General features: G+C 37.0%; 1 protein-coding gene across 7 annotated transcripts in view; it reads right to left on the minus strand.

Annotated features, from left to right (window-relative positions):
• Window positions 1–22,215, minus strand: part of LOC139964284 (rap guanine nucleotide exchange factor 1-like) — an 82,939-nt gene that overhangs the window by 36,761 nt on the left and 23,963 nt on the right. For 5 of the 7 annotated variants that reach the window (XM_071965766.1, XM_071965769.1, XM_071965767.1 and 2 more), the window contains exon 2: window positions 1,130–1,344. In XM_071965766.1, coding sequence (XP_071821867.1) covers window positions 1,130–1,344 — 215 coding nt within the window. Of the gene's footprint in view, window positions 1–1,129; window positions 1,345–5,924; window positions 6,784–9,593; window positions 10,310–22,215 lie in introns of those variants that run through there. The other 2 variants (XM_071965765.1, XM_071965768.1) reach the window with 2 other exon arrangements.

The following is a 22,215-nucleotide window of genomic DNA, read 5'->3' on the forward strand; positions in this document are numbered from 1 at the left end:
CATTATTAAACGTATGTTAATAATATCACTAAACTAATGACATATATCTCAAAATTCTCCTTTGAGGTTCACACAATTTTGTTTCATCGATCAAATGAAAACAGTCAATGTTTTGGTCTTCCAAAGTTGCCCACTTTTCTATGCTATTCCTAATTAATCATACTGTAAATCCCTGCTAGCTAATAAATAGAAGTTCATGGCATAGATCTGTCTTCACGTTTACATTCCTGGAAATTGAAGGAATTAAACTTTAATGCTGTTTCCAGTGTTTCTTTGACAGCTAGAGGACCCTGGGAAAAAAAATTATATCTAAGCTCTCTGCTCTCAGTTTTGTTTTGTTCCTCTTCAAATCATATCCAAGATTCAAGGAAACGGTTTTTCTGTCTTTCCAATTCACATATTTTACAGTGAACAAACTTCTGCCGGCTCAGGTCTAAAAAAAAGATGCAGTTCGTTCTGCAAGAGCGTGTGAAGACTTTCGATTTTCTTTCACACTTGAACGTATAAAGATCAATTTTACTGGAGTACAAAAAACACCTCTAAAACCATCCGTCTTACAGAGAGTAAATGAGAATGCCAACTTGTTTAGTGATCCTCTGAAACATGTAATATGTGAATATTGAATACAACACAGCACACAAATACATAGAGATCTAACCATTGCTGACTTGAAGTGATAGACAAGGTTCTTGAGCCCCTGTCACACCCCCTCCCCCGCCCTATGGACACACCCATCAAGTTCATCCATGCTTTACTTGTTTGCGTGATCATGTTCACAAGGCAAGGCCTCACATTCATACGCACAGATACATACATAAACACACACATACTTCCATATTGACATAGACCGCTTTTGCTTTTGGCAAAGTATCAAACAGGAAAGAGAACAATTTCTTTCAGACTACGTATCTGTGTGACAAAACTAGTCTAGTCGGGAAATTTAGTATACATTAAGAATATCAGAACAGACAGCAACTAATCTCTTAAAAATTACCTCGCGATTCCAATTCTACGTTGGACGGGATGAGCTCTATATACCAAATATCTATTATATATCAGGCTGATAGGTGGGAGTGTGATAATGAAGGGGAGACAGGTAAGGAGTACAGAATTATGACAAAATTCATACCTTAGTCAGTCCCATTTTCTTTGGCAGATCGGCAACAGGAATCTCTTTCGAGCTCCTACTCATCTTCTTTCGAGCCTTGTTTGCCAAGCTGGTCTTCTTTTTCCCGCTGGTGGGGGTGTCAGACTTGGACGAGGGGACGCTGCTATCGTCGTTCGTGATCTGCTGGCTTTTTTTCTTCTTCCGCCGTAGAGGGAGGGTGCTGTATTTGAGGTTATCTGTGTAAAAGTGACAAGAAAGATAATTATAGGTTTGTTTGTAGGAAACAATTAAGTACAGATACAAGTAATAATAGGGTAAGTATGAGGAGCGCTGATGTTTAATAACTTAAAGTTGCCCTTTAAGTTATAGCCCAAGATGATAAACGAGAGGGTTCTGATTGTTTTAATAGATACCGGAAAGCTAGGATTAAATTTGGAAATATACTGACGTTTCATGTTTGACGGAACTTTCTTCGAAGCCAAATAGGAAGAAAATGGTAAATAGAGGTTAATACCAACTTGTATTTGAGGTCTCCGGCATGATCTTATGTAATGATGAAGTATTTTAGCAAGTTATAAACTTTGCTTTCAATACAGGTAGTATGACCTATGAATCTTGAGGTACAAGTATGTACAGTAGTTGCTTTTAAAGCGTTTAGGCAATGACATATATGAAGCTACTGTACTTTACTGAACTAAATGTTATGTACAGAAAGTCCTACAACAACTCAACAGGTTTACTTACAGGTCATCCTTCTACCTTCACTGTTTTATTTTTATCAGGAATGTGTTTCCTTTTTTCTTTTTTTTATTACGAAAACATAACCCTTTGCGGAAGTACAACCATAGGTCACGTCCTGACTCAAGTCCCAAGAGGTTTCCACATACTGTATGAACATTTCTTATGGTGCTAAAAATATCCAGAAATACTGCCAAATTTAGACCTTTCCATTTTTGACAGGAAGATTAACTGACTAAAAATATACATATAAAGTTAACATTCTAAGCTTTGATATGACTTTAATTTTAAATGCCATTCCTTGTGCTTCATCAACTTCTCTTTTCTCTATACACAGTTATTTTGATGTTACAAGGTTATGTACAGTAAAACATTAACCTCAACTCAAGAACATTCTTATGTGTGATAAATACTTTAAAACATGTTGACATGCTCTGATTTATTACTTGGTATCCAAAATGTTTAAAATAACAAAAATTTGGAAATATTCAGATTTAATTTAATTCAACGCAGAGCATGAATCATGGAATTTTTTCACTTTTTTCCCCTGATCGTTATCATGTTGTGAAAAACACTCTTTAGGTGGGTTAATGCTTCCTGTCATCTCAAACACAGACCCGATCCAATAAGGGATTCCTGTACTGTATGTTAAAACAATTTCCAATTCTGTCAAATTTAATACGGGTCTATCCAAGCTGTCAACCAGATATATTAAGTGGGTCAAACCTTTTCTTATTTCAACCAATTTATTGCAGAGATTATCTTCCCATTAACATTTGACTATAGATGCAGATTTTGTTCACAAAGTTAATACTTTTTCTGATTTGTAACTATTAGTCATACCACTTGAACTTTCACCCTTTTTTTAGATTGCACGTACTTTACCGGGAATAATCATGCACTATTCTTTTATTTTATCATCCAGTCATTGTGTTTGGGATTATGCATTGCTGATCACTGATAACAACAAAACTATGTATTGCCACTAATAGCTCCATGGTATGACTCACTTGGTGGTGGCTGATGTGTTTGAGTTTTCTGGAGGAAACTGGTTTGAATCTGAATGATGGAGCATCTATTTGAATCATCGCACTTTTAAGCTATAAAACTCGGAAGCTCATTTATTAATACCTTTGAACTGTAGCCAGGTAAAATGACTCAAACTTTTCAAACTTTCAAAAAGCTGTTAAACATTTTAGAAAAATCATATCAAACGGAATGGACAGAAAATAAATATCTCAGCTTGAAAAATTTTGTGTAAAGATTGTGGCCGTTTCAATTGCAAATATTTGACAATAAAAAGGGCCTGATTAAAAATTGATGTTTATGGGTATATATAGAAATTCCAAGGATTATGAATTCTGTGCATCATTAAACCAGTGAAAACGGACGTATTAAATTAAAAACACCACCAAAGAAAGTGGTAACAGAGCCAGAGAGGGAAAGTTGTACTTTTCAGTACATCAATTATTTGCAATTTTTAACACAACATTTTACAAGCAAGTTTTTAAGATATCGTTTAGCGTTTAAAGCACCATTAACTGTCTCCCAGCTAAAGTAGTATATGACTGATTAGGTACTGTAATACATACTGGCAGACTTATTGTTCATGTGATAGTTTTGCTGTGATCTAAGTTTTAAGCCAGGACCTCCTATTCATCCTTATTTCATTACAGTACTTAGTACATATCTGTAATATCACCCTAACACACAAATTCTTTCTTCAATGGAACTTTATACTGTATGCTGCATTTAATGAAGGATGTTCCACAGAAGATAATCAGTCCTCACTAATGCTGTGATTGGATTGTGTGATTATGTTATCCTTACAGGCTCTGAAATAACATTCAGTAATATTGATAGAAACTGAAACAGCTAACAATAATACCAGGGATATTTGACCCTAACGATAGGGGGGTCATCATAACAATTATCAGCATAGCCTACAGTACATGGACTACATGTGATGGATTTCTCAACTGTATTGTGATTAATCATTTGATGTGGTACTGTGAGTATACTGTACAGTAATATGGTGTAAAGCTAGCTAGACAAAAGACACCCAAAAAAACCCACCCTAATAGCAAAAGCACAATCAAATGCTAGAGATAAAATATGGCAAGGAAATGATGTGCACATATCTGGGGGAAGGACAGGGATGGGAGGTTTGAACGGTAGAATGGGCGGCAGAACAGTAGGTGGGAGGAAGGGTGAGATTGAGGAGGGAAAGTAAGAGAGGGAAGGGAAGTTGGGAGGGCAGCATGGGCGGCAAAAAAGTGGGTGGGAGGCCAGGGGAGGAAGTATGAGATGGAGGAGGGCTAGTAGAAGAGGGGAAGGGAAGTTGGGAGGGCAGCATGGGTGGCAGAAGAGTAGCTGGGAGGCCAGGGGAGGAAGTGTGGGATGGTAGAGGGGGAAGTAAGAGAAGGAAATGGAGACAGAAAAAAAAGGGAGAAGAATGAGAGTTACTATAATGCTTTTAAAAATCTACATAGTACCCTCTTTAGAAGGCCAAATACAAAGATCATCAGAACCCACGTTATTTAATGGGAAACTTTATCAGAGTGTTCGATACAGTTGAAGAGAAGCTTTAACAATACACAGTTTACACTGATGATGTGATGATGTCTGGATGGTTACTGCATTTTAAAGCTGATTTGAAAATATACCAAAGCCGACTAAAAGACACTTTTAGGCACCTTGGGTGACCAGTAAGATGAAAAGGAGGGTGGCTGACCAGTAGTGGACCGGTCGTAATGTGTGCACAGTGCTAAAAAGTTGCCAGTTCACACACACAGCATCTTAGAGCGAGATCCCATTTGAAGTGTCTGTTACAACATAATATTTCAATGAGCCAACATGAAAGATTTTGTCGTCTAAACACCTCTACAACTTTAAAAGATTTGGTACTTTCATGTCTAGCCATTCACCAAATGATACCAGATAAATTAGTCTACAGGTGTTAATCTTAAGTTTTGGGCAAACAAGACACAATGTGGTTGGTTTACAGACTATTCACTAATTTTGAATAAGTAGAGTCCTGTTACCGACAACAAACCTTCAATTTACTTTAACACTGTGCAATTGTTTATACCCCAAAACGTTTCTATCGTTTTCGATACTGAAGACAAGTTCACAAGAATAGGGAAGTAAATCTAGAGCAGGTTTAATATATTTTCAATTTGGTTTCGTTGTCGGTACTTACTGTATCTGTCTTGCATAAGTATCCAGTACAAAAGATATTTTGTTACAAAACAAACTGGTCTAAGATGTCTACCAGTGACAGTCCTTACCTGTCTCCAATCAACAAATGCACTCTACCATCTATCTAAACTATGACATTCGGAAAAACAATAGCACTATACCCCAATTAACATTTTAATATAAATTAAGCTCTATATGACACAGAATTCGAGATGGTTTAAAAACACGAAATAAGTATCATAATCTTTCGTCTAATTATCAAAAATGAGATTGATAATCGTTCAAAACCAAAATACCAACCTGGAGTTTTTCAAGAAACGAATGTTAACGAACAATTTATTTGATGACAGCTTTCAACCAATTTTGTCGCCCAGACGACTATCACAGATAATTATATATCTACGTTATATATACTTGGAATAAACCGTATTAAAAATGCATGAATTGTATCAACCAAATTTAGTAACCAATGTGTCATGTACTGAAACTTTAAAACCAAAATCAATGAATAAATGCTTCTTTTAAGAAAGATCGCTCAAAGACATGATAAATCTCTCGGTATGGAGTCACCACAGGGCTGATAAACATCCTGTCCTACTGCACACAAACTAGCGGTCCTATGCTATTTAAACTCACTCACTACAACCTGATGACCAACCGAAATACCGATCAATTCATAGCTAATCTAAGATTTAATCTAAGATTTAATCTGTCCTGGAGAGATGATCAACATTGTTGACACTACACATATGATAAAGCATACATATTCCTGTATATCCATATCTAAATATGTGTGTGCATGTATATATGTATGTGCATTGGCTGCAAGTGTGTACTTGTAATCAGTCAAAACAATAACAAAATCAAAGAATCTTACCCTATTATTATCAATCAACACAGCTTCAAGTCCAATTTAAAAAGGTAAACAAATCATAGGCTTCCAAGATATAGTATCTGATTCCATTAGTTACATTGTTTTTTTACCAAACTGAAATCAAAATAATGGTATCCAAAGGAGACATACAACAGATCCCTGCTGATAAATGATAACGTTGATTCTTCGACAAGGAAGTGAACTATGACAAGAATCTGATGTTAACCTTCCTGCAATCTGTACATACTACAGTACTACTACACAGGGTGAGTGACAATGCAAATGACGTTGCCTCGAAAATAAGCTGACTCAATTTCCTTCCAATTCTTTCCTGGAGTACGTATGTTGCGCATCCAATTCCCCCCCACAGTGATTATTTGTTTTGTGTTTTATTATGCCTTCCTTTGATGAACTAAACAAAAAACAGAACAACAACCTGCAAAATCATCTACAAAATAATTACAGAAAACTGTCATTTGGATCCCGAGAAACACTCTCGACCAGTTTTATGTTAAGGCCGGCTCGAATCACCGCCAAGTCTTGGACGATGTGTGATTCGTCACATATATATATATAATAATCTACACATGTATGTACACAACATTCCATAAATAGACAGAAAGCGAAATTACTAATTAACTAAGAGAACAAACTGAAAGTTCCTTAACGAGACAGATTCGCTACAATGTTCTCGGCACAATGCGGTCGACTCGGAGCAAAATACCTCACAATGGATGATAGAAATAGTTTTACAACTTTCAAAATAACCGACGGCCAACTACAACAGCCTTTTACAGAACGTGTTAGCCGCAGTCCTTCAGATGTATACAGGAACCTTGACGGAGAGTGTACTATACTTTTGAAGAAGTATCCTGATACTAATAAGAGTGCTCAGGTAATATTACAAGCAATATTATACCTTGATGAAGGAAGTTATCAGAGAGAGTCAACAAATTGTTTGGTTTGGAAAGACGTGTAAATTGATATCATCACTGGAGGCTGTCATCCAATGGTAGACTAGTACACGGTCAGATGATCAGACAGCTTTCAAATGTCTTGTGGTATTTCCTTATCTGTCAAACGTGAAATCTATATTTAGAATCTTTGGGCTCAAATGAAATATGAGCCATTCAACTTCTACCATTCTAAAAGAAAAAATTAAAAAAAATAACAATTAGAATTTGAAACTCCATGCCTCCACCCACTTCATAGTGAGGTGTGTATCTTTGATTAATCAAGCTTACTGCAGTATTGGATTTCACCGCAAGACCAAAAAGCCATGGAGCCAAAATTTTTGAAGCATGAACAACCCATGATTGATGATGAGTCTGGTGCTATGAGGAAGCAAAGACAACAAAAAATGATATTTGCCTTCTCAGAAAGTGGCAACATGGTTCCTGGAACTTTATCACCTAATTAATACTATGCAATTTTGCAAATAAACATTCTTGATACATTACAAGGTTAGTGATCTTCAACTGGTAATGTCTCCTCTCGCAAACTCATATCATGATATCCTACAAGTTGCGACAACTCACCCCCCCCCTCCCCCTCCCATCCACTGATCCCCTCTATACTACTCTATAATTTTGGCCAGTATTTTTTGCCTATATACAGTACAGATAAAGCCAAAACAGTTCTGTTCACCACATGACTAAAACTGAGGTAGTATTGACACAACCACGAGACCTCTTTGGTTACAAAGTGTTCCAGACAGCCAATGAACTCGGGCAGCTTTTCTGTATAAGTCTGTGATGGAATTCCATTGATCAGTCAGAAGGGGCAATGCATCTACTGTGGCACAATTTGTATTGGGATCAGTACTAAAACAATTTACCATCTATATAAACAATAGAACAAAAGTGTGATAGTTGTATGTAGACAGGTGCGTCACATAAGGAATAAGTTCTCTACGGTTCTCCCTCCCTCCCCCCCCCCCCCGCTTCATAAAGTAGAATCTTGTCATTTAATACTACTTTTAAAGACCATATTACTTCTTAACACATATTTCAGTGCTTCCTGATGTGTGGCTCAAAGTTAATATTTGTGCACAGACAGTCGACACAATGACCAATTCTGTTCATTCTATACTTACAATACACGGTTTCTAAGGATGTGGTTAATTTGCGGCGATCAGGGTAAATTAGAATGCTTGTCAGAACAAATAGCGCAGCATTCTTATAATGAAGACTTAGTCTTTTAAACTGGATAAACAAGTAAGCAAGTAATTCTTCTGAAGTTACTTCAAGAGACAGTAACAGTCAAGTACGACGAGGAAGAACAAGGCTGATATTTGAAAACCGCGGAAAATCAAGGTGTGCACTAAAAATTGAGCACTATCAATGTACGCTACCTGAAGCGACTACTGGCCTTCGATGCCTCTGTGCAAAACTGTGTAAAACGAATACACCGACTGGTATACGACAGTAGATTAAAACAGTACACAACGTACATTGAATAGTATCCAGCATCGATCACAAGTTATTGATCAAAAGGGTAAAAATGCATCAAAATCCTGTAATTAGCTTAGCAGATGTCACACACATGGGTGATATTATACATGGTTTATAAAACAGGAGAATATATAACCAAAATTTGCTCATGCAAAAGAATTTTTACTTTCTCATTTGGGAAAGAAGGGAGAAGACACGATGACTAGACAATTAATGGCTTTTCCATCCTCAGCCATGGAGTCTACAACTATTAAATAATCCTCTGTTTTTGTTATACTTTGGTTTAGCCCACACTAGGGCAGACTAATAAAGGCTGTTGGATTCAGTTCCTTAAGCTTATAACTGTCCTTGCTTAAAATGGTTCTGGTACAGTCTGTTTTTGACCCTTGTATGCAAGTTTGCTTCCAACTTTTGAGCAGAAAAAAGGTTAGAAAATTCACCAACAAGAGAGTACTGTAGGCCTGAGCCTTCATGTGCCCAGGAATGGACAGAGTGGTCGATATAGGACTCCACAAGAGAGATCAACCTCCCAGCAGCTAGGGGTAAGAAGGGACTCAGGAGAGGATCAAAAGAGGGGTCAAAAGAGGATCAGAGGAGTACTCAAGACCTCACAAGTAAGATCCACTGCTGAGTGGGAATGGAAAGGAAAATCCAGATATAATTCCAAAAGGGTAATCAGCCGCCACAGGGAGAAAAGAATGGTACTCAGGATTAGCAAAGAGCCCAAACAAGAGATGAAGCTCCCAGGGGACACAGAGGGGTACTCAGGATAATAGCCCACAAGAGAGGTGGACCTCTGACAGGAGAAAAGAGGGGGGTGTTCAGGAATCAGATATGACCCCACAAGAGAGATCAACTGAGACCGGTCAATGACTACATCACATTTCATGATTTGTCTAGCGGTCAGAACCACTACGGTTCTTCCCAGCATCCCTGTGACAAGTTGCCTGGGACAACCAATCTAGCTCACTCACGGAAGAATCTTATCAATCTCGTAGGCTGACTAACCAACTTTGTTGTTCAGGTGAGACCAAGACTATTTAAAGAACATTACTACAAGTATAAAGAATTTGTCAGAAGGACAATTGGCACATCTTTCTTCTATGAAAACTAATGTGCAATTTGACCTTGTTCAAACTGCAATGACTACATTTGCATCAAATTATGTTAATGAATGATTTATAAGGAAGAAGCCGAAATGACCATACAGATTACTTACCAACTACCGAATATTTTTTCTTGCCCATTCTGAACAAATCGCTGATTTGCATACAAGTCTCAACGAGATAATCCAATATAAAAAATTATCACATTACATAGGACATCAAGGCCACAAATGTTAACACACTCTCCTATTTACAATAGGAATGAGATGATGCATATACATATCCAACATTGTCATACAATGAAATAAAGTTCCATAAAGTTCCTTCTTATTATTATGACGGAAACAAAGCAACACCAAAAACAAACGAACAGCAAAAATAATAACTTTGTATCTAGAATTCCGCTTACAGTCTTGGGTTGGCTGAATATCTTCACCACAAGAACTCTTAACGAAACTAATTCCCTTTGTTCAGAAATGAAACTGGACTGAATGGTAAATCCTCACATACAAATCATGTAGCAATGTCTGCAAATTTCACAAAAGTGCTCCTTCAACAAAACGCACCAACCTGTAGAGTATCAGAATGGGGTCCTTTTTCAAGTCTCTACTGCAACAACCACTGCTGCGTTCAGCCAACAATTTATAGAGGCTGCAGGGAGTATTTACTGTTGAGGAAAGCCATGTTTTTCACCAGAAGTAAAACTGTTAAAATGTTTTCGAATGTTGTTGCGAATGAACAAATACATTAGGTGGCTCTTCTACGTATATCCAACGCATCCAGCCTGGGACCTTACACACATGTAACTGCTTGTACTAGTCATGCTGACTGCACAATTAATAACCCTGTTAATAACAAACTTGTCAACAGCACTTTGCACTCAACACAGAATAATACAACTTACTGCACAAACACAAAGAAAGGTAAATAGTGGCATTTTTTTCCCTTCTCCCCTTTTTTCACATAACTCCCACACAGTATTGGAATGGCAATTACTCACACACCCATGGTTGAGTGGAACAATCCTTGACCTCCAAACACTGTACCATTAAAACAACAATGTAGTGGAGGGATGGTAGTACTTAACTCTCATAGGATATCACAAGCCTATCCCTCGGTAAGCCACACAATCAAATTGAACAAAAGCAAATATGTTGGTGTAAAACCACATCAATGTACACCCTTTCCTAAAGAACAAAGGGATGTAATCAAACCTATTGTCTTCATTGGATTGCTAATCAACGTCTAGCATTTATTAGTGAGAATTTCAATCATGCAGGAGGATTTAATTGTGATTTTTTTTTCTGTTTTTTTTTTTACTTTAACTGTCTCTGCAAAGCTTTTTAATCTGACAACAGTTTGATAGAAGTTGAAACGTTAACAAAAATTGGCCAGTTAAGAAAGTTAATGAATAAATATTGAATCCGTTCATTAATTCTTCCTTTATTAGCTGATTTGATCCTTTTTATCTTTCTTTCCTTTTCCCCTAACTAATTATGATCCTTTTAATTGTCATATCTCTGGTCACGGCAAGACAAAAGTACAAACGTGTACCCTTTTTCCTTGGCATGGTCCTCTACTTATCTGGTTCCACCTTTTTCTTATATATAATTTTCTTATATACGTAATTCATTAATTTTTGGCTTCAATTTTTATATTTATCTTTTTATTATTATTATTTCTTGGGGGGCAGGGGATTGGGGGCAGTTAGCATTTTATCAAAATTTCCAATCGTTTATAGCAAAAGTTATCACTTTACTTTAGACTGTTGGTGAAATATGTATTATGTATCTGCTGTATATTTTACAAATACCACATGAATTCAATCCCCAATTTTTGTCCACGCTAACTCCCTTTCTTCTTGTGACCCCCCCCCCCCAGCAATAACAAATATATATTGTACATCATTGTATCATGACATTACATGACACTCAAATTCCAGTTTGATGACATTTATCCTGAGATACTCTTATTAAACTGTTTCCTCTTTAATGCCATATCTATAATGACGGTAACATTGACATATATCATTTTCACGTTCTAGGGCAGGAAATGAATCAGAACTCGGCACCAAATTTCATAAATGATTGAAATTTAGTATGACATTTGAATTCAAGGAAATTGTTGTGTTTCATTAGTGTACATGATCAGCATAGCCTTTGACACACAGTAAACAGAACAATATTTGATTTATACACTAACCCAGGAATGTATGACTTCGTTCCTCTCCCTGCCCCTCCTCCCCTCCCCCCTTTCCCCTCTCCTCACTCACAGTCCTGCTCACTCATCTGCTTTACCAGTTAACAACAATTCCATCTATGACCCCAATCCTGACACCCCTAGTAGGGTTCCATGATGATATATGTGTTAATCTAGGTTAGAGTAAGAATTTGCTGTGGTTTGTCCATTTATACAATTACTGTATGCAACAAATTTCATCCTAGGCTGACATAAATGTCCAATGAAAAGGAGAATGTTTACTTACATCAAAAACATTCTTGTCGGCACTGGCATTAAAAGCTGGAACATTTTACACACTAAATGTCAGCGAATGCCATTAAATGTAATTATAGAGATGTTATATCAAATGTATTGAAGGTCTCACTCTATATTTAAGTCATACTTTACGGAAGAGATCTCTTCAAGGAAAGCTGTATGAAGGCTGCAGATAACTTAATTTACAATAACAACAAAAACTTCAAACTTTAAACATATAATTTTGAAATAGTAAGTCAGAAGAATCACGCCTCATGATCCCCACCCACCCTAAAAAAAAAACCTGGTTGAAAATATCTCCTGCATGCAACATTCAGGGACAAGGGTGAAATTTGATATATGGTGTTGAAATCTGTTTACAAACTATAAACAAATAGTAACAATACATTAATGCAATTTATAACACACAACCCACCCCTCCCTCTCCCCGATCTAGTTAACTCACACCCCTCTCGTCTAACGCTGAACTTTAAGTAGCGCCTGTCTCTTGCCCCCCCCCCCCCCTTCATTGGCACATTGAGATCTCAAAGAAGGAACTATATTGGAAAGGAAATGAAACCAGCTCTAACTAGACACACACAAAAAACTCAGAAACATCATTTATAAATCCATATTCAAAGATATGTCCAATGAAGAGGAAATATTTGAAAAGATTCCAGGAAGTTGTTTGAAGCTTTATTCAGTACTTTATCAAGTTACAGCAAAGATACAAAAGAGGAACAAACCTGCTGTGGACAATGATACTATCTAGAAACAGAAACAATCAAATTCTTGTAACATTTTACCTTCAACCCTGACATTCTGTAGCACTGACAAATCTGGGAAATGAAAGGGGGTCATCCTAAAGGTCAACAAGTATTTACCTATTAATACACCTCTGGATTTTCCCAAAAATTGTCATCCATCCTAGGATGTTGCATTTAAAACAATAAAAGTTAAGGAGAGGGATAAATTGTCAAATAAATTATATACAGGAATAACACATCGGGTGTCATTCCGATGATTCAAAACGTTCACAGGGGGACCTCACTGAAGGGTATTGACTTTTGTGTAATGTGCTACACTGTACCATCAAAGTATTATATCACTAGTGGTCAGGAATATAAAACAAAAAGTGTTAAAATTAATACCAAAACCAAACTGCTGATTCAAATAAATGTCAAAACAGAACATTCCCTTCCCTGTCCCCTTCCCTTCCCCATCACCCCCTCCCCCTCCCTCTCTCACTCTTTACAGAGATTGAGAGAGCTCCTTTAAACATGAAACACTGAAAAACATATGCAGATAGATGCATTTAATCTCTTTTACAATTGGTAAGAACATTTTTTAGCTGCCTCCAGTAAATGTTTTACTTTTTCACCTTTTAATTGCTTATCATTAATGTGAACAATTCTAGACCTAAAAATAAACAGAAATAAATTAAAACCAAGAGCACTGCAGTGTACTTAAGAAAAATATATACAAACATGGCGATATTGTGACCTGTAATATACAGTAAACCGTAGAATTGTACGTATTTTCTTTCGTCAGAATAAGCCCGATACGGCTATACCCCCTTTAAAGATTTCCCCTATAATGGCTAGTACGGTACATGTTGTAGTGCTCTCACTTAACGTGTTTGCTGTCTAAGAAATTCAAGTTGTATCCAATTTTTTCAGGCAGGTGACCTAATATTAAAACCTAAAGCACTTCATCATACACAACACATACAATTAAATGGTCAACACACACACACATACATATTAAACCTATCTAAACAATTTCACACAAGGAATTGATTTTCTGGACCGTAGAGGTCTGAATTTAACGAGGATGTCGTCTGCGGGTCGCTATTAACAAAATAGTTTAATATTGAACCAGGGAGAGAACCTTGGAAGAGAGAGGGGGGGGGGGGGGAGAGACTCGACTAGCCTGCACGGCTTACTTTGGATCTGATGATTGCTATAGAAGTGGGAATATTTATCAAAAGATCTAATGGTCAGGCATACAAATAATATTTTAATAGAGGCAGCTGAATATGATACTTGCAAAGACTGGAAACTTTCAAATGTTAATGAAAATGAAAAAATTAAAATTTGGTTTGATTAACCCGGTGTCAGATCTTTTGACAAATAGAAGTGGAATATATGGCATCAACGAGCAAGTTTTAGTTTCGCTATAAAACGTTATATATAGCAATTTGTTGCATATGGAACTAAGGATATCCTGTTCGGTACTTACTTATTAGTCACAACTTGCGAAACTATAGTTGAGTAAATACAACTGGGTTGTATTTTCTATTTGAGATTATTTTTTGCCTTTGAATTAAATATTCCTCTTTCATTAATCAATGTTTTTCATTAATAGTTAAATTGGCAATCACCAACTACCTATAGATACAAATTCAATGCTTGTTTTTCTAATGATTTACACACAAAATGACAGGCATGGCATATTAATTCCTGCCAGAATCAGTTTCAAAGGAAGTTTAGAAGTAATTATATAAAAGACAACTCCCATATAAGCTACAATCACTTGTTGTAAATGAGACCAAAACTTAATGAATCAACTGATTTCAGGGTGTGATCTTTTTTGACAGTAACGTTGAGGCAACTACAAAAAATTTGGGTTTTACAAATGTTCTCAGATATATTTTCAAAAAAAAATTTCTTTCTGTTGAAAGGATGCATTATAATTTAAAACTCACGAGAAAATGTGAACTTATCAGCTTACCAGCTAAAGATTTTGTTGTTTCCCTGAGGAGTCCCAAGGTGGAGGAGAAAAATATCGTTGAAAATTTGCAGTTGTAAGCAGATTCGTGCAAAACCGACACAATATGGAATCGTAAGATCGCGAGGACAGTTTATACTGTAACAACATCTTGTCACCATTATAAATGTCACTGTAGAATGTTCAGAGAGTGGAACTAACTGACAAACCATATGACACTGATGCAAGGACTTTAAAGGATCACGCATCTCAACAAACACAGTATTGTACATTATAAGGATTGAGTCCTTGGTGGTGCTTTGACGGGCATAAACTTTAGTTCTTTATATGTTATAGTCCAAGAAGAAAAAGAAGAAGATTTGGAGATGGAAAATGTTTCCAAAGACTATTCTGGTCTGTAAGGTACAGTACATCACCTTTAAATATCTGAATTATATCTGAAATGTTCTCTTGAGATTAAATTTGATGATGATGACGATGGTGATGATGAGGATGATGATGACCTGGGCTTCTTAGAGCAGGCCTAAATGTTTAGTGTTAATCGATTGTTTTATAAATTCTAATAAATCAACCAATCCATGTTCTCTTTAACTTCATATTAAAGACAGGGCACTCTGTCTGATGACATTCAACATCATTTGACCTTGACATATTTGGACTCATTTTCAACATATCATTTCAGGCTATAAAAGATCTAATAATTTTTTTTTTTTCTGACTGAGTTTTGTGTTGTGCTGAGGAAGCAACCTAATTGACTTTATATTAGACTATATAATCCAGTCACTTCAAAATTGAGTAGCTTCAGCTGTTAAATGGGTCAAGTCACACAAAAGCTAAAAGTGTTATACAAACACAACCTGCACTGATAGTGTACCCACCCATCTATAACGATCTACAACTTATATCAAAATTAATTTTCTGCCTTGAACTCATCCTTTAAAGTTACTTACATACAGGTACCTAACTATATTACTGGAAGCTATCAACCTCTTTTCTATTCCATATTTCTTGAACTTTCAATTCATTGATGGCTGAGGGTTAAGACCCTGTCAGAATATTTCTTCCCCAAAGGGAAATAGAATTAATGTAGGACATGCAGAGTGCAGGAAGCCCTAGAAATGTTTGGAAAAAACTCTTGCATTTTATTTCCGTTCTTTTGACTGCAACTCTGAGGAGGTAATTATTGAGAGGGCACGACAAGTACATCGTCTAGTTGCTAGTTTCGCTGTTCGTAAAACACTTCAAAGAAACAGAAAAGTTTGCACCAGCTGCAAAAATCCTGCCCAGCTAGGACGAAATAATATCAATGTAGAGTAGTACAGACTAGACAGACGATAAAAGTGCAATTTAGTCCAGATGAATTACAGAGGAGCGCAATGAATCTATGAACGTATATTGACACGTGATTCTTACACAGCTACACCAATATATTACAAACAGCTTTTGTCCTTTTTCCCTTGTCTTTCCTTCTTTTCCCCCCTTTTTTCTTGAGGTGGGGGGGGTGGAGATGGGAGAACTGGATCTCACAAGCAATCGGAACTGGCGGTACCCATAGTTTGCTAATTTTACCCATCAGTTGTCATGACCAAGTAATAAAATAATTTTTCAATCGCGATTCATCATTTATATGTTAAGACAGTGACTGACATCACTGTATGTGTGCAATCTTTCAATACTTGACATCGATAATTAAAAAAAAGAGCCCAAGGGAACTGTGGTTCCTTGCTTGGGGTATATGACAATACACATAATATTATCAAGCAAGATTGGGCTCAAATAGTCAAAGTAATTGTGGTCCTACATGTTCCCATAAAGTAACCAACACTATAGCCAAAACTTTTGTGATCACAAAATGTGATCGGATTTTGGATCAAAAGGCACTTTTGAGATCTAAATATGGCGTCGAAAATGTAAGAAATATAAGAGACCTACAAGCGTGTCAACAGATATGATAACATTGGTGACCTCAGATGACATGACCTTTAAGTTTCAAAATGTTCCACCACCCCGTTCACAACTTGTCCCAAAATATCAACCATGTCACACCTTGGCATTGAGATTTAATTGCATTAAATTAAAAAAAATTAACTTTGAACTTGTAAACATAACTTCACACACAAAGGTCACCCGAAGGTCAACCTATTGACATTTTTGATCGGTGAGACCTAAATAGAGCATGACTGTAAAAATTCAAACATTTTTTCTTTGCCCATTTTCTCCCCCCAAAATACTACTTTTTTAACATTAGCTGACCTTTGGTGACGTTGGACCACTTGACCGTTAAGTTTGAAAATATTCCCCTATACCATTTGCAACTTATCCAAAAAAATAAACCTTGTCACACCTTGGCACTGGGAGTTATTGCATTAAATGTGTGAAAATTAACTTTGACCTCATATAACTTCACACACGAAGGTCACATGGGGGTCAACCCGTTGACATTTATGATCAGAAGGTACCTTTAACATCTGAAAATAGCATCGAAACTGTAAAAATCCACAAAACACGAAAAGATCACCAGAGGTCAAATTGAGGTCAAGGGTCACCCAGATGCGGGTCGACAATTGGATTACATTGAAGCAACTCCCAACCCTAACGGACAATTTGTTCTCAAGTTATCGCAAAAATACTAGTTTTTTATCATTAATTGACCTTTGGTGACCTCGGATCACATGACCCTTAAGTTTGAAAATATTCCCCTATACCATTTGCAACTACTCCAAAAATATCAACCTTGTCACAACTTGGAACTGGGAGTTATTGCATTAAATGTCTGAAAATTAACTTTGACCTCATATAACTTCGCACACGAAGGTCACACGGGGGTCAACCTATTGACATTTATGATCAGAAGGTACCTTTGACATCTGAAAATAGCATCGAAACTGTAAAAATCCACAAAACATGAAAAGGTCACCAGAGGTCAAATTGAGGTCAAGGGTCACCCAGATGCGGGTCGACAATTGGATTACATTGAAGCAACTCCCAACCCTAACGGACAATTTGTTCTCAAGTTACCGCAAAAATACTAGTTTCTTATCATTAATTGACCTTTGGTGACCTCGGATCACATGACCTTTAAGTTTGAAAATATTCCCCTATACCATTTGCAACTTGTCTCAAAATATCAACTGTGCAACACCTTGGCACTTGGAGTTATTACACTAAATGTCTGAAAATTAACTTTGACCTCATATAACTTAACATACAAAGGTCACCTTGGGTCAACTTATTGACATTTTTGATTGATGAGACCTAAATTAGAGCATCAAACTATAAAAATTCAAACATTTTTTCTTTGCCCATTTTCTGCCCCCAAAATACTAGTTTTTTAACATTAATTGACCTTTGGTGACCTCGGATCACATGACCGTTAAGTTTGAAAATATTTCCCTATACCATTTGCAACTTGTCCAAAAATATCAACCATGTCACACCTTGGAACTGGGAGTTGTTGCATTAAATGTCTGAAAATTAACTTTGACCTCGTATAACTTCGCACACGAAGGTCACACGGGTGTCAACCAATTGACATTTTTGATCGGAAGGTACCTTTGATATCCAAATCTAGCATCAAAACCAAACATTTCCTTTTTTGCTCGTTTCCTCCCAAAATAAGCACATTTTTTCTAATGTGACCTTTGACCTTTTGACCTTGATTTCAGATGTAGTTTAATCTCCTGATTCCAAAAAACAAAACGACAAGTCTGTACAACCATCCTAACTCCGACCGAAAAACTTTGACCCCATATAACTTCGCACATAAAGGTCACACGGGGTCAACCTATTGACATTTATGATCAGAAGGTACCTTTGACATCTGAAAATAGCATCGAAACTGTAAAAATCCCCAAAAACACGTAAAGGTCACCAGAGGTCAAATTGAGGTCAAGGGTCACCCAGATGCGGGTCGACAATTGGATAACATTGAAGCAACTCCCAACCCTAACGGACATTTCGTTCTCAAGTTATCGCAAAAATACTAGTTTTTTATCATTAATTGACCTTTGGTGACCTCGGATCACATGACCGTTAAGTTTGAAAATGCTCCCCTAACCAGTTCACAACTTGTCCCAAAATATCAATCTTGTCACACATTGGCACTGGGAGTTATTGCAGTTTTAATATTTTCGGTTTTTGGACCATAACTGACCTTTGGTGACCTTTGTGGGCACCAGAAACAATAGGGCACACCTTCTCCATATGGCGGATCTATAGTCCAAGTTTGGCCTCAATCCAACATTCCCTTATTGAGATAGAGCGTACCCAAGCAAGTGTCACAGACACACACACGCACATACACACATACATACATACATACATACATACATACATACACACACACGCCAACCTGACTGCATAGGTTCCTTTTGCTAAAGCAAGGAACCAAAAACAAAGTTAAATGATTAGTGATCTTTAATTTCATCTTCATCCATAGACTACTACCCCAGGCATAAAAACACTAAAGCTAGGCAGCAGCACCAGCCTTACAGTGTATAAAATCTGCACACATACCCACCCCCACATAATGGTCCATTTCTTCAACTGTGATAAGCTAATGCAACAGTCAGCCTGTGATAGTGGTGGGGAATAGACAAGACTACTGTACTGTCTACTACTGGCTGTACCTAGCCATGATTCTATCAACAGGGATTCCATTTTAATGGGCAGAAGCCACAGAGGAATGCTAGGAATTCAAAACAGCACCTGATAGAGAAAATGGGACTGATGGAGGAGAAGGCGAGGAGGAAGAGACCTTTGTCGAGACACCCCCCCTGAGACTGTATATTGCAGCTGACAGATTCAGAGAAATTTATTCTTAGGTATGATGATGTGAATAACCTGATGATGATGAAATGGTGCGGGAAAATATGAAATGGTAACCATAACAGAAGGCTAAGTATAGCCCCCATTTGATGAATTCTGATTTCGACATGGCAAGTACAATTTGCACCTTTACAACGGTATGCCCATGTCCAACACCTACCTACCAAGTGATGACAATGACGAATTCATGTGATGATGTTATCCTCTACAGAGAGGTTAGCACTGAGTATAAAGGACATTATTGCATCACACAATGTTCAAACGGGGCAAACTTTTAAGGAAACAGGTATAATCACTTGATGGTTGTCTGAACGGCAAATTTGGTTACAAATTTGGTGACAAGTCCGATGAAATGTAACCAAAATAACAAAGAATGATCAACATGTACACATACACTATAGGAGAGATGTGTAGGCTTGGTGAGTAGAACAACAGCTTTGGGCCAGTAAAACTCCCTATGAGTGGATCTTACAGTAGTCCTACAGTACTTCAGACTATTTTTTTTTATTATTTCAGTATCTCCAAAGTAATGGAGGGTGGTAACAATTTATCATTTTTACTCATTTTGGGGGTATTTAAGTATTATATACAATGCAACCTGAATTTGAGGTACAGTAAACATCTAGTCTCTGGACAATCTCCAACACTGATTTCAGTTGCCCAAGCACTAATTTAAGTTGCCCAAACAGAGAGCGAGTGATATTAGCCCACTGTAGGCAATGAAAGGTATTCATTTAAACCCCTAAAAACATGCACAATTTATTACTTGACAAAAAAATATTATTGAATCCACTGCTAAACTGATTCATTGCGAGAGCATTTCTAATAGAAGACTATTAGCCCAATGGTGCTTCCATAGCGAGTGTTTGAGTCACTTCCTCTCCTGTAGAAGTGGTGCAACCAGCTGAAAGATTTGCCCTAATGATGATGCAATGTAACAAGCATCTTTGCAGCTGCAATATATTAAAGGGAATGTATCACAATATGAGGGCATTCAAAATTCCACTCAGAAACATCTCTTAGGCGTGATATGGGTGGTTGAATAAAGGAAGGGTCATTGACGGGTAATGGCAGGTCCTCTAAGGGTGTGCGGTTTTAAAACGGTTACCAGTTCACTCTAGGCTCTAGAGGTAAAGCAATAATGTATGATGCTGTGAGGAGACCATGCAAGCGAAGAAGCAATTTAAGTAAATATAACCATATGCAGAGCTACTCAAAAATGTCATGGATAATGCGCTGGATATTAAAGCAAACTATACCATTCGCTAACAAGGTCCTGGAGTTTAAATGGTGATATGCTACACCCAACTACCAAATTAACAACCTGGCAACATTAACTTTCCCTGTTTGATATTGTTTTGGCTAAAATTTTACTGACTCAGTTAAAATATATAAAACGAGACATCAAAATATGGTTTGAAATTATCAACCTATTTGTCAACTGTAAAGACCAGCGAATTTGTCCAGGAATCTCCTTAGTTACCCTTTAAGCATAGATTTTGCTGCAATGTAGCATTGGTGTGGCGATGTAGGAAAAGAAATAACTAGGAACTGAGGAAGCAGTCTTACTGTGCCAATATAAAGGTAACGGTGCACATTTTCATTTACCGAATAGGTTATTTATTCTATATGCAATTCGGTAAACTGATCTACATGTGAGCTATTGATGGGTTCAGTTTCTGGACTGAAATGGTAATTTAAGCCTACATCGTTTCACAAAACTTTTGTTCCTCAAACCATGCCAGGCATAATTCCTCAGGAAGTGAGGAATGGAAAGTGAAAGTAGACATCCTACGAAGTACTTCAACAAGGGAGAATTTATTAACATCATCATGATATGTTGTAATTAATGTAACATCATGTAAAGTGTTCAATGCTGTGTTACCTGGCTATGTTTTATGTCATTAGCTTGTAAGTTAACATTAAATTTACATTTTGATCCCAAAAATCAAGGTAAAAATGTTTAAAACAATTTAAACACCAAGTTTGGAGTAACCAAACGCTGAGAGCAATTTTAATCAAGGTTTTAAGTTTTGATTTGTGAAATTGCGACATTAGAATTGGAAAGGAAAACTATGTTAATTCCTTTACCATTACCATGGAGATGAATGGTGGCGCAATTTATATTAACACTGTTTAGTATTGCAATGACTTTGTTCTTTTGATACTTGCACCGAAGGACAGATTTGTTGTTCATGGAACACAGGTCCATCCAATGCCGAAACATTAATGACTGTCCCAAATGCAGAAATCAGAAAGAAAGCTGCCTCATGACTCATGTATAATCTCTTGAAAACTTGGCTAAAAGAGCCAGAAGTGGAACAGTGAGGGCGCAGTGCTAAAATGTCACCTAATTTATGTACAGGTAAGGTACAGTAGAACAATGGAAAAGTGCATATATGTTGATTAAAGACAGGTATGTAAAGGTATGCAACATCTAACAAGCATAATGTTTTCTATCGCCTTGAGCCAAAGTAAACCAAAGCAACAGGTTGCCTAGACATCCATTTCCTACTTTTATGAAAGTTCTGGCATCAAAGTACTTTCTAACGACATCATTCTTACAGATAAAGGGAAGCGAGATGTAATCGGCGTAACACTTGTCAAGTCCGCTGGAAACTGAAGGAGAGATCTACTGGCTGTAGACATGTAGAGAAAGGTTCTTACATGAGGAAATGATTCTGACTACATATACTTACACAC

The sequence above is a fragment of the Apostichopus japonicus genome, chromosome 22 (assembly GCF_037975245.1).
Source record: "Apostichopus japonicus isolate 1M-3 chromosome 22, ASM3797524v1, whole genome shotgun sequence".
Taxonomy (NCBI): Eukaryota; Metazoa; Echinodermata; class Holothuroidea; order Aspidochirotida; family Stichopodidae; genus Apostichopus; species Apostichopus japonicus.